A 14064-nucleotide genomic window follows, 5' to 3' on the forward strand; every position below is an offset into this window, starting at 1 on the left:
GATGAGACACCTGTTGGCTGTGCCTCCACATTCAGCTGAGAAACCCCACCCCCAAACTCTCCATGCATCCACCCTCCCAGCTCCTTTGCAGAAGTGGCCCTGAGTACCTTTGTTGATCACCCAGCAACCGACATGCCAGTCTGTCTCAGGCCTTTCAGTGGGAGCGGAAACCCAGCACAGTGCAGCCTCTGGAGGGCTCGCAGCAGACTACCTGACTGCCTTACCAATGAAGAGCGCCGCATTCGGGGCCCTGGAGTGTCACACATAAATAGATGTGACACCAAGGCCTTGTTTTCCTAGCGCTGAAAAGAAGAAAGGGCTGATTCTGTCGAGCTTCACTCCCCTCGCTGTGTCATATTCCCATAGCCATGTGCTGCTCTGCTAACCCATGAAAACCAACAGCGCTAATCAATGGCACACTGCCTTGTATGGGCTAGATGATATTGTACTCAGTGGTGCATACTGTAAATAGAATTAGCGTCTGTGCTGAAAGGCGAGATCTAGTCTTTTGTGCTCTGTTTGGGCTTGTTTTCTTACTTTTTGTTCTCATTCAGACAAAATTATTTTGGTTGAATGATTACCCCCCGTGAACACATACAAACAGTAGGACAAACAAAAGTTTGCTTGGGAATTAAGATGAACGAAATGGTTCTGTTTTGCGCTATGGGGCTGATGTCCGTTATTTAAAGGAACAACACAACAGTGGTCATTCATTTTTGCATCATTCAGTCAGGATCATCACAGCATCCTCTTCATAAAGCTAAGAATAGACTGAGCAAATAGTGGCCCAGTCAGGTTTACTAGAGCAGTGGTTCTCAAAGTGGGGTCCGTGACCCATAGCCAAGGGGTCCGCGAAATAATTTGCTTGAAATTATAAAGGTAAAATTTTAAAAAGATGATGCTCTTTTCACCCATAAAACAAGCAAATTGTGTCTATTTGGTCCTACCCACATTAACTTGGGATAGTGGACCCGGCCACAACTTCAGAGAATACGAATGGTTAACTGTTACGGTTACAAGGGGGTCCTCGGAAAAAGTTATCCACTAAAAAGGGGTCCTTGGAACCAAAAACATTGAGAACCCCTGTACTAGAGGACATGTCGTCCACTACTGGTGTTTGTCTTTTACTGCCTGATGCATACAGTTACAGTAGGCCCCTTATAGACACAGACAGCTTTGATGCTGCTGCATCCATTTGCAGCATAACAGGCGGAATATCAGGGGTTTGAGAGATTGGATTATTACCTCCTTATGCAATTATAAGGTTCAGTGCACAGTTGAGCAATCAAGTGTGCCACCAACCAATGCCAACACTCAAAATTCTCACCGCAGGTCTCCAAACGTGAGCCATGGCTGACTCCCCCATCCCCACGGGGCAAATACCACAGATGGAAATCTAAATGCTAAATTTCATTTTGTATCATTAGTAGGTTAGCGCACCCCTCATTGGTTCACCATCTGCCCTGATCTGTGCATCTCCCTCACCACCCCGTGCCTACAGAGCCAGACACTGAAACAAAGTTAAACAAACAAGCAAAAAAACACCCGAATGTGTGCTGCAGGCCTGCGTCAGTGCATTGGGGAGAGTAGGGTGGCAAAAAAAGGAGACGTACAATTAGAGTGGAGTGTACAGTATGTGGGAGAATGGGTGGGATTTGGACATTATGCACTGAAATTGGGAACACAACTGAAATTGGGTGATGAAAAATGAGTGGCTTCTTTAGTGTTTTATTTATGTCAACAGCAGGATGATCCATGTGTCTTTTGAGCCACATTTGTGAACCTACAGGAGTGTAGCCCCAAGGATGCTCTCTCTGGATGCATCTGTCTCCATGTCATAGGCTATATGTTAGAGAGATTTTGTGGGTCTACATTCCTAATTTTCTGTGGAATTGGATAATCAGCATAACTGCATGATGCCATTTCAGCTGACTTCATCTTTTACTGAGCTTCAATGTTCGCTTACATCCATTTCATCAAAGCCCCCAGTGCTGACCTATGAAACCCTCATTTCCCGGTATGCAACTATTAATTTATGGCAATATGGGTGTAAAAGTCTGCATTAAGTGTGTTGATTTGGGTTACTCCGTAGGGGCATTTTATTTCTGGAGACAGAACGCTAAGAAGATTTAAAGCACAGTTTAGTCAATTTATCTCGCCCTCCCAGACGCCACTTATTGACTGGTTTCTTATCACATTTCGCCAGCAACCAGCGCACGATTGGCATCATCCGTGGATCTGCCACTTCGGAAGTGTTGGTTGCGCTAGATTAAATGAGTTCACGGTTTTCTCCCAAAATATATTCTCTACAGTCTGTTGTTTCGTTGTGAGCACTGATCAGGATGAGCCAGGAATGACAAACTATAGGAGGGGAGATTGTTTGGAGAGGTATACATTCACAAGACCAACTAAACTCGTTAGATTTCACTTGGCAACTCAGTGCAACTGACTAAATCGGTTGCAATAAAATAGTCTATCATTATTTTATAGATTAAAAGATTGTATGTATTTTAATTGTGTGTCCGTAGCATATGCTGTAACTGCATAATTTTAACAAGAAATTGCGCAATGTGTGCAAAACATGTCATTGCTTTTTACAAATTAGTGTAAATCGACTTCGGATGGTTTATCCGAACCCGATGTTCAGTACATACTGTTTTGCATTCCTATGCTATCTAGGATAGGTTGAGGTCAGTGGGCTAACTTTCTTCAGGCAGTCACGCAAACTAAATGTTAAGTCATAAAACATCAAATTACGTACGTATCAGCATACCGTGAGTGGCCAATTTGAATTGGTGAGAGGAGGAAAAAAATACACGGATCTTTGAAGAAAAAAAAAACAGAAAGCATATAAAGCCTTGAGTCAAGAAGATGCTCCAGTGTCAGACCCGCTGCGATCTCAGTGGTGGAAATGTTGAACATGGGGAGGGTCGACTTTCAGATGACATTGACGAAATGTAGATGAGAGCGGAGACTCGTGCTACATGTAACATCTCGGGTTACTGATGTTAGACGGCGGTACAAGTCGAAACTGCCTCTTGACTCGTTTCCCTCTTCGCCTTCAGCACCACAACTTTGGACAGCACCATTCACCGAAGCATTTGAACACCTTTTCCCCTGGATAGGCTGATTGTTCTCAAGTTTAATGGAGACGTTTCTCTTTTGTTTGAATCAGTGATATTTCTTGTGTGCAACTTCAAGAATAACCACCGGATATTCCTGTCCCGAAAATCCAGTAGAGGAGTCTTGTTGTAAGTAAAATTCTGTATTGAAACGAATAACCAACTTTAAGATTGATGTACCATTCTGACCGCCAGAATAGCATTTTAAAAATTAAATTTATGGAATAATTAATTGACCAAATGAATAGTTTTGGACATTTAAAGAATATTGACGAGTCCGGTGTATGACTATTCCTTCGTCTAAAAGGACATACATCTTAACTGGCACAATTCTTTGTCCGCTTATATTCGTTATCTCACGAGAGAAACAACCAATAAATCTATTTTACGCGCAGAGATTTGCGCTCTCGCCAATCGGCACCTTTTTCACATGGACTGGACTATGTCAGAATTCAGCGAATGCCACGTTTCTATATCGCAATGTATGTTTTATGTCAGTCTTTTTGCAGTCTCGTGTAATGTTAAATTATGATAATATATTTTTCTGGATCTAAATGTCGTCTTGAACAGAAACGCTTGGCATAGGTGAAGTATTCAGCAACAAAGGAAATTATTCTAAAAATTCAAAAATATATAATAGGCTACTGTAACTTATATGAACTTCAATTGTGCATATTTTACCCAATAGCCCACTTCCCGGTAGGCTACTAACCACATTGAATGGACACGTTATCATTACCCAACTCATTACTGACAGTGTTTTTGCTCTTTACATGAGAGAAATGGAGTCTGGGAAAGTCTTGCCATCATCAGTATATTATTCTGAGCGCAAATTTCAAGTCGTTGTCGCGTCAAGTCATTTAGGAGCGCATCCTCGGAGCGCTCTTTCGCCTCCGACGCAGTGTTTCTTCTCTCCATGCTTTGTGCGAGTATGTAGGTAGCAGCTTGATCTAATATTATATTTGTGTGTGATTACAGATTGCCACTTCATCTTGAAAGTTGTTGGATATCTCTCCTGATTTCCCGCACCATACTCCGTCTCAAGCTTGGGTGAGGAACCGCGAAACTGCTGTCTACGTGGACTGGTGCTGAATTCTCTCGTCCGCCGGCCAGGACCTCTGCGAAATCCAGAGAGATGGCGACAAACGGTACAAAAGCAACCGATGGACATGTGCTAACAGAAGTAAACGAGGCACCGACATCCAACGATAAACCCAAAACCTTGGTTGTGAAAGTCCAACCGAAGAAGGATATTCCCGACAGAGAAACGTGGCAAGGGAAATTTGACTTTCTTCTATCTTGTGTTGGGTACGCAATCGGACTTGGCAATGTCTGGAGATTTCCATATCTTTGTGGAAAAAACGGTGGAGGTAAACGAAACTTGCTGGATTTCCCTGCTCTCTAAAACAAGTGGAGTCTCAAAACTGGACTCGTCAATGGTTGCATTGTTCTGGTGGTTAATTTAAATAATCTCATTGGCGCGACTAGTTTTCTCCATCTGAACTCGCTCAGGAATCTGCGCGCGCTATCTCCACTCATTTGCAGCGCAATGAAAGTGTTGTTAATGCTCTTTGTTGATACCGTAAACTACATGGTAGCTTGTTGTGTCTTCAAATGCTTATTTGCCACTCATACATACTTTCTACCATTTAATTCCTATTCAGGGGCCTTCTTGATTCCTTACTTTTTGACCCTCATATTTGCTGGAGTACCATTGTTTCTGCTCGAAACTGCCCTCGGTCAGTACACATCCGTTGGCGGACTTGGAGTGTGGAAACTCGCTCCAATGTTCAAAGGTAAACATGCAAACTTACTCCAAATATAGGCTAGGCAGCGTGGAAATTGTTGTGAAGGTCTCTTTCAAAGCTCTGTTAATCCCTCAAAGATACGGTTTTGCGAAATTAGTAACGGATTAGATACAGGTTTAGTGTCACGAGGTTCACTTTCACCAAATTCATTAAAAGTTTTATTTGACGCACCATGAAAATCGGAAAGCGCGGAACGCTTGTAAATTGCGTGCTAGTCAGTTTCTACCCAGTAAATATTTTCCTGATTCCGCCATCTCAGGTGTTGGCTGGGCTGCCGCTGTCCTGTCCTTCTGGCTAAACATTTATTACATTGTCATCATCTCCTGGGCCATTTACTACTTGTATAACTCATTCACCGCTGTGAGTATGGCGTTGCATATTGCATATTTTCTCCCAAACTACATACTGTACAGTGCACCATTAGCTGAGGTTGTAACAAACATACCAGAAATGAAGCATAAATACACACGCATGCACGCACGCACGCACGCACGCACGCACGCACGCACGCACACCACACACACACACACACATACACACACACACACACACACACACACACACACACACACAGAGAGAGAGAGAGAGGGGGGGGGGCGTAGATACAGAATTAAAGTAATGAATTGAGTAATTGAAACATGTCATTTTGACAATTGACAGGATCTTCCATGGAAATCATGTGATAACCCCTGGAACACAGACAGATGTTTTTCAAACTACAGCATGGCAAACACCACCAACTTGACAAGTGCTGTTGTGGAGTTTTGGGAGTAAGATAAATATTCATCTATTGAACATTAATATGTATTTATAAAACAAGGAATTGAGACAGTTTTGCTAGTCTGGAAGCAGTATTATTGTTGTCTATATATTGTTCCACCAAGATATGAGGATATGATGAAAACTAAATCCATCCATGACAGGGTGAGTTGTATTTTATGGAATGTGGCATAGCATATGTATACAGTATAGCCTTACAGAACATGTGGTTCAGCTGAGGTCGCATGGCAGAGTGGAATGAGAACATGCCAAAAACGGTTCAGTTCTTCAGCATAAACCAGTGAATCTTTCTGTTTACTCTGTTAGACGTAATATGCATCAGATGACAGACGGACTGGATAAGCCAGGAGAGATCAGAGTGCCGCTGGCAATAACACTGGCTATCGCCTGGGTACTCGTCTACTTCTGTATTTGGAAAGGTGTAGGGTGGACTGGAAAGGTAGGAGTTAAGTCTTACACTCTTGGGAAAATGCTATATTTACTATCTATCCGTTTCATGGCTGTTATACTCCAAGACGTCAATCTCTATCAACACATTTACAGACTCCAAACATTATAGTTCATTCTTCTACAATATCCTATGACTTCAGGAGTTTATCTTAAGGCCTGGTTGTTCCAGCAGCCTCATGTTATTGATTGTGCCTCCTAGGTGGTGTACTTCTCTGCAACGTACCCATACTTCATGCTCTTTATTCTGTTCATCCGTGGAGTCACTCTGCCTGGAGCATGGGATGGGATAATGTTCTACATCACCCCTCAATTCAGCAAGCTGAAGGAGTCGGAGGTGCAGTATGCTGTGTCCTAAGCAGATAGGGCCTCTAGTTGTTTGGGACCACATGTGGGATCACATGCACCTAATCTTTTCTAATATCTCTTCCTGATTTTGCCAGGTGTGGCTGGATGCTGCAACTCAGATTTTCTTCTCCTATGGATTAGGGCTGGGGTCACTCATTGCCCTTGGGAGCTACAACCCTTTCAACAACAATGTTTACAAGTAGGCAGCAATTGTAAGATTAAATCGCAGGCATTTAGACACCTATTAGCATAATTTCCTTGAGCCTGGTCTGTTAAATGGTGCAATCAAAGCACCATACTCAGCTTGCAGCTGTGTCTTGTTATCATACAACTATCTTTAAGTCATTTACGGCTCAATACTATAGGTGTGTGGTGTCATGCATGATGTTATACATACTGTAAGCAGTTTCAACTCTTTCTGTCAAAGCATGTCCATTTCACTGTGAACAACTAAGGAATCAATACCTGCTAGTGAGCCATGCTTTTGTTCTGCTCCACAGGGACTCCATCATTGTGTGCTGCATCAATTCCTTCACCAGCATGTTTGCTGGCTTCGTCATCTTCTCCATTGTGGGTTTCATGGCCTTCATAACAAAGAGGCCTATTGCTGATGTAGCTGCATCGGGTAATTGCTACAGATAGGGCTTCTTTTCTATTTGGATAGAGAATATCAAAGTAATAAATGTTATGATATATTTGTAATAATAAATTACATATGAGAATGTATTACATTTCAAAATAGCACGAACATATTTAAGAGCATGTCTCAAGGTTTCAGTCAGCACCAAACTGAGTCTTTGACTATCTGTTTTTTAGGTCCAGGTTTGGCTTTCTTGGCCTATCCACAGGCAGTAACACAGCTACCTGTTTCACCACTGTGGGCCATTCTGTTCTTCTCAATGTTGCTGATGCTGGGAATTGATAGCCAGGTAAAACTAGCCTTTTTATTGCTGCATGACCATTTGGTAGACCTGTTTATTGCATCAGATTCCATTTCATGTCGATTACCTTGGTGTCTTGCTGTGATGCAGCAGTATCACATTGAGTTGAGTCCTTTCGTGTGCTCAGTTCTCTAAGCTACAATATGTTGTTGGTGATATGGATCTTTTTTGATGCCCAAATAGCTAACCTTACGTTATCTCACTGCTTGTGTTGTTCTCTCTTCAGTTTTGCACAGTGGAGGGCTTCGTCACGGCTTTGGTGGATGAATTTCCTCACGCTCTGAGGGCAAGGAGAGAGATTTTCATTGCTGGTGTCTGCCTGGTGTCTTATATTATTGGCCTGTCCAACATCACCCAGGTAAGCGGCTTAGAAGAACCGCCCACTCCCCTGTAACTATATGTGTTCCTATAACAGTCCTCTTGTTGATTGCATAATGCATTAAGTCACATACAGCCATGAACTGATGCTCCCTAAAGCATATATTTGCAGATGACTGAAGAGGATGCTAAAATAATGTACTTCAACATGGATTGAGTGGCTCCCTTTAAACTCAGGGCTCTCAAACATTGTTTGAATTGTACATCTTTTACAGCGTATGTCTAGGCAGAGCTCTTCTTATGTAATCTCATAACTACAGGTATAATGCAGTTATACATATGGATAGAAACATGATTATGCAAAAGGAAGCCGTATATCACAACCCCCCGTTGTGCTGGGACACTGGTGGGAGACCTCTTAGATTGAGCGGTTATTCACAGACAACTACCTGCTTGTGTGATAGAGTTAGGGACCAAATAACATAATAAGTTGTGAATTATGTATAAACACATGAACAGGGTAGTGGAACCACCCCTTTATCCTTTACAAGATCATGCATACTCCATCACAATGGTCATGCATTTACAGAAAGATGGGTATTTTACAGGAACAGTTGAAGAAAACTGGTCCATTTATCCAACTGTGCCCCATACTACAATCGTTCAGGTTATAAAACAATTTCCTTGACCACCACTTGCTGCACTGTGTTTCACCTAACAGTCAAGGTTCAACATTTTGGCCACCATTTGCACTGTATTTGTTGCACTCTGTGTTTCTCCAACACTACGTGTCCCCATTCTTTTGAGTCCCTCACAGCTCACCTCACCAGTGTGTGATTTCATGTTCACCTGATAGTTTGGGGTTTGTCTATGATTTGACTCCGCATTCCACTGAAGGCTGTGTGTAAATGAGTAAAGGCAGACATGTTGGTCCACTGCTGGATTATAATCATGTGATGCGGTTGCCGTTTGCTTTCCCCAGGGTGGCCTGTACGTGTTTAAGCTCTTTGACTACTACTCTGCGAGTGGAATGTGCCTCCTGTTTCTGGTGTTCTTTGAGTGTGTCTCCATATCTTGGTTCTATGGTGAGTTCACCTTCCAATCAGCAGCCTTCTTAGGACCATATCCTGAGACACTTATCTGGATGTCCCATTTGGAAGTCCAAGCAGTACTTTGCTTACTTATCTTTATATTGGAGTGGGCTTGCCTAGTCGTTTTACATACGGACATGGATCAATATCTTTTGCAAACTGTATTAATTTAGCAGACACTTGCAGTATATCCAAAGTGACTTACAGTACACACACAGTACATTTTCATCAGTAGGCTATATGTGTGCTCTGCTAATAGCAATGCCTACAACACTGACTGTAGGGGCTTTTGTGAGGAAAATGTGTGTCCTGCTTAAATCCATATAATTAATGGGGAAACCTAATTCCTTGCATGGAGCCTTTAGAAACGTAATTGCATGACAGGGTTGGTTATGCAAAATTGAAGAAAGACTTATTAGCATATATCAGAGGCAGCCAGTCCTCAGACATCTCACCAGCGGTAATCTGGGGTTAAGTAGATATTTACATAATGTATCAAGTGCAAGCTGTATTTGGCATGTTTTCTGTGTGGCAGGTGTGGACAAGTTCTATGGCAACATCGAAGAGATGATTGGATACAAGCCTTGCCTTTGGTGGAAGTTGTGTTGGGTGGTCTTCACCCCTCTCATTGTTGCTGTAAGTACCGACATAAATGAGATATGTTTGAATGAACATGATTGGCTGATGTGTGCTGCATTCACATCTTACCAAAGTGGTCTTGCTGGCCATATAGAAAAACATTACTTTTTCTGGACATTTTTATTATTATTTTTGCTATAATTTTTCACTTTATCTTGTCTGTTAGCTAATGTTATAAGACTACTTAAAATGCAATATGTTATGTAGCAACAGCTGGTTCTAACAACCTGCTATTTGGTTTAGCGATGCAGATGATCTAATGACCTGTTCTAATGACCTCTTGTGTCCAAATATACTGTGTAGGAAAGGAAAATAATGCCAATGTTGCAACCAATATTTAGACTATTTTAGAGTGCTGAGGGGTGGCTGGCTACAGCGTCCGTACCACAATTGGGTCCAAGTGTGTGTGGGCACTCAGCTCATGTTTGACCTGGGTCATTTACCCCTCCCCATCTCCACCCCTCTCCACGCACTTCCTTCCATCTCTTCAGTCCAATAAAGACAAAAAGCTCCCAAATATACTTAAACATGTATTTAGATGATTTTGTCCTGGAATTGCTAAAGCGTTATATGCATTCAGGAGACAAAGTGGGCAAGAACACATATAAAATATATTTGCAATATAGCTCACATTCTTGATTCTTATTACTTCACTCAAGCTGTTAAGCCGGAACTGGGGAAGTTCTTCACAGTTTACACATAATAGCATAACACAACACAACAGTGTAATATACCCTCTCCGGCAACTTTATCAGGTACACTTGTTCAACTGTTCATTGACGCCAATATCTAATCAGCCAATCACATGGCCGCAAGACAAGACAAACTACTCAAGTTCAAACAGGATGGTGAAGAAAGGGGATTTAAATGACTTTGAATGAACCATGATTGTTGGTGCCAGATGGATTGGTTATTTTGGTTGAGTATTTAATTAACTGCTGATCTACTGGGATTTTTCACACACAATCATATCTATAGGGTTTACAGAGAATGATCTAAAAACGAGAATATACTCAGTGAGTGACGGTTCTCTGGGTGAAAATGCCATGTTGATGCCAGAGATCAGAGAAGAAGGCAACAGTAACCAAATCCACTTGTTAACAACCACAGAAGAATGCAAGATCTTTGAACGTATAACGTGTCTCTCGAAGCAGATGGGCTACAGCAGCAGAAGACCACACTAGATGCCATTTTGTTCCGTTAACAGGAAACAGAGGCTACATTTTACACAGGCTCATCAAAACTGGACAACAGGAGATTGGGAAAATGTTGTCTGGTTTGGCAAGTCTTATTTTCTGCTGCAACATTCAGATGGTAGGGTCAGAATTTTAAAGCATTTAAAGGTTCCATCCTTCCTTGTAACAACAGTTCAGGCTGGTGGTGGCGGTGTAATCGTGTGGGGGATATTTTTTGGCACACTTTATACCCCTTAGTACCATTTGAGTGTCCTTTAAATGCCACAGCCTACCAGAGTATTGTTTCTGAAAATGTCTATCCTTTTATAATCATGGTGTACCCATCTGGAATCAGCCAGCAGGATAACGCACCATGGCACAATGCTTGAATCATATCAAACTGGTTTCTTGAAAATCACAATGAGTTCACTGTACTCAAATGGCCTCCACAATCGCCAGATCTCAATCCAATAGAGTGTCTTTGGGATGTGGTAGAATGGGAGAACTGCATCATGGATGTGCAGCCGACAAATCTGCAGCAACGGTGGGATGATATCATGACAATATGGACCAGCATCTCTGAGGAATGTTTTCAGCGCCTTATTTTGGATTTGTGCCATGAATAATTAAGGCAGTTCAATGGACAAAAAGGGGTCCACTAAGGTGTCCCTAGTAGTAGCTGGTGAGTGTGTGTTATCTCTCTGATCGCCCATATTGTATGTAAATATATGGCTCCATTGTCTGTGTTGTAGGGTGTATTCCTCTTCAGCGCAATTCAGATGGTCCCGCTCACCTTGGGAGATTACGTGTTCCCCAAATGGGGACAAGGTGTGGGCTGGTGCATGGCCCTGTCCTCCATGATCCTCATTCCTGGGTACATGGGCTACATGTTCCTCACACTAAAAGGCTCCTATAAAGAGGTAAGTACATCCTGCTGAGTAGGTTGCAGACAACCGGATGACTAAGTCAAAGATCAGATATCTGTCAAAGTTTTTACCAGTTATACCAGTGTTGTCCTATTTGTAAATCAATCAGAATAGTAGGCATGAGCTACTAACTGCTGTTGCATTAAGCTACTCTCCTTGGAGAGTTTAGGTTATTAGGTAGTAGTTCCACTGAGGGCAAATTGATTATCCACAAAATGAAGACTGACGATGTGTGTGTTTCCCTCAGCGCCTGCGGATAATGATCCAGCCAACAGTACTATCGAAGGCCCAGGAGAATGGGCCGGAGCAGCAGCCGGAGAACTCCAACCCTGCCAATGAGGAAGCTTACATCTAAGTCCCCATTACACAGACACCCATGCAGAAATACGTAATCATGGTTGAACACAACCAAGGACTTCCATGTCTAAAGTATAATCACCTACCTCCTAGGGAAAAATGTGACCAACCTGATTACATTTTTTTTTCATTTGTAAAAAAGACAAAAAAGACAAACTACCAAGCAACGTTTTAGTGATAGTTTGTACATCATATGCAAAATGTTAGTCTTTCTAAAATGTTACATAGCAACCAGAGAACTACTGTAAATTTTAAAAAAAATGATGAATTGGAGGCCCAATGTGATTCAACACTACTGTGCTAATTTAAAATATTTACATGTAATTAATCTATTAATTATTGTAAAAAGGAACATTTAGAATAGAATCAGATTGTATTTGATTGTATTTGAGTAAAATACAGCAAAGTGAAGGCGAAGTTACATGGCACATAAATGCAATACAGTGATTGCATAATGGAATTGTTTTTGACCTATTCAAGCAATGACCATTACGGGAGTGTGCAAAAGGCAAGGCCAAATTTCATGATGTATGTATACTCCTATGTAGCCTGACTATCACTCTTTTCCAAGAAGTGCAGTTTACAGACCTTTTTCAGTAAGTTTGAGGGTGTCCCTTAAAAAGCACAAGGCCAGTATGATTTAGTACCTGCCACAAAAGCAATTCAGTGTTATGACAGACTGTTACAACTTTATCTTTGTTTTTTTAAAGACAAATATGACTTTGTATGTTTTTTAGATTCATTTTAGGGTGTTTTGTATGTAAGAGTGAAAAGGACCAAAATCATACTCATCCAGTGGGGGAAAAGACGAGCACCACCTAGATTTGGATTAAACGTTAGTTGCGCTACGTCATTGCAAAGCACAGGGTACAAGGTCTTACCACGTAAGCATTTTTGGCAGTGTCCATTTTGAAGTTACTTGCTTAATACATTGGTGTGCCACTCCTCAGGAACAAAGGTGGAAGTGACCAAATTTTTTCCTGAAATTTGGAAGGCATGACAAGGCCTTCAGCCAACAATCGAATTTAGTAGAAGCCATAGTCTGTTTACATGACTGTGCAGGTTAACAATGCCGGTTTACAGAGGACATCTTAGAGATGAACCAGCAATCTTTGCCAACAAGGAAAAGCCAACATTTTTTTAGTTTATTTTATTCTTTTTTTTAAGAAGTTGTTTGGCAATAAATATAGTTATAATATATTCAGATAGAGATGACTATATATAGGCTTAAATAAGAGTTTACTGCTTGTGTCCCTATTTCCTAACTTCACCAGATAAAAGCACAAAGCTTTAATTCCACAAGGTATTGAGATTGCATTTCAACAAGGAAAATGTTAGTTTGCTTCTATGGCAGCTACACATGACAGGGATCTGGTTCAATTAGTCATTTTGTTCTCTGCAAAGATATCTAACTAAAATGTGCAATCGATAATGTTCGGTGATTTTGTATAAAGGTACCATACTGCAGTTTTCTCTCTGAACAAAAATGTTGTAAAACTGTACTGTGTAAAAGATGTAACTGTGAATGTTTGTTTGACCTATGATGTTTTTGTCTAAATGTTGAAGAATCTTATCGTTATTATTTGCTGTTTTCTGCAATAATACAATGATCTCAGAAACTAAAGCACATATCTTTATGAAATGTAAAAATAATGTCAATAATAATAATAATAATAATAATAATAGAATAATAAATACAATTATAGATACTATGTCTAGTCAAAGAATATTGTTTTGTATATTTCTAACTGTTTCATGGGCCTACTGTAAAATATTATATGTAAAAAAATATAATACATGTCTTTAGATGGTGTTATATAAAAAGCATGATTGCCATATATGTTATCTGAAAAAATAAAGAATTATAGATTATAATGTGCTCTCTCTGATATGTGAAGATTTAATTAATCAGTGTTTCATAGTGTAAAGGTTATACTGAAATTCTTGATCAGCTCGCCATGAGCTCGCTAGAGCTACTGCAATATTATAGGATTTATTCAAATTTATTCAAATTAAGCAATTTGCTTAGGTTGCTTCGGTACACTGTGTCACGAAAATCAATAAACTATTCATGTTTTGGTCACAGTAACTAGTACCATATTCTGGAATATC

General features: G+C 40.9%; 1 protein-coding gene across 1 annotated transcript; it reads left to right on the forward strand.

Annotated features, from left to right (window-relative positions):
• Nucleotides 1–2919: 2919 nt before the first annotated feature.
• slc6a1b (solute carrier family 6 member 1b) lies at nucleotides 2920–13814 on the forward strand. Its single transcript, XM_062544742.1, has 15 exons — nucleotides 2920–3251; nucleotides 4101–4492; nucleotides 4787–4918; nucleotides 5190–5290; nucleotides 5591–5700; nucleotides 6017–6149; nucleotides 6360–6494; nucleotides 6601–6704; nucleotides 7006–7130; nucleotides 7322–7434; nucleotides 7673–7804; nucleotides 8747–8849; nucleotides 9391–9491; nucleotides 11422–11589; nucleotides 11843–13814. The coding sequence occupies exons 2-15, from the start codon at nucleotides 4258–4260 to the stop codon at nucleotides 11948–11950; spliced, it is 1800 nt and encodes a 599-aa protein (XP_062400726.1). The 5' UTR covers nucleotides 2920–3251; nucleotides 4101–4257; the 3' UTR covers nucleotides 11951–13814.
• The last annotated feature ends 250 nt before the right edge of the window (nucleotides 13815–14064 follow it).

This window comes from Sardina pilchardus, chromosome 9 (assembly GCF_963854185.1).
Source record: "Sardina pilchardus chromosome 9, fSarPil1.1, whole genome shotgun sequence".
Classification (NCBI taxonomy): domain Eukaryota; kingdom Metazoa; phylum Chordata; class Actinopteri; order Clupeiformes; family Clupeidae; genus Sardina; species Sardina pilchardus.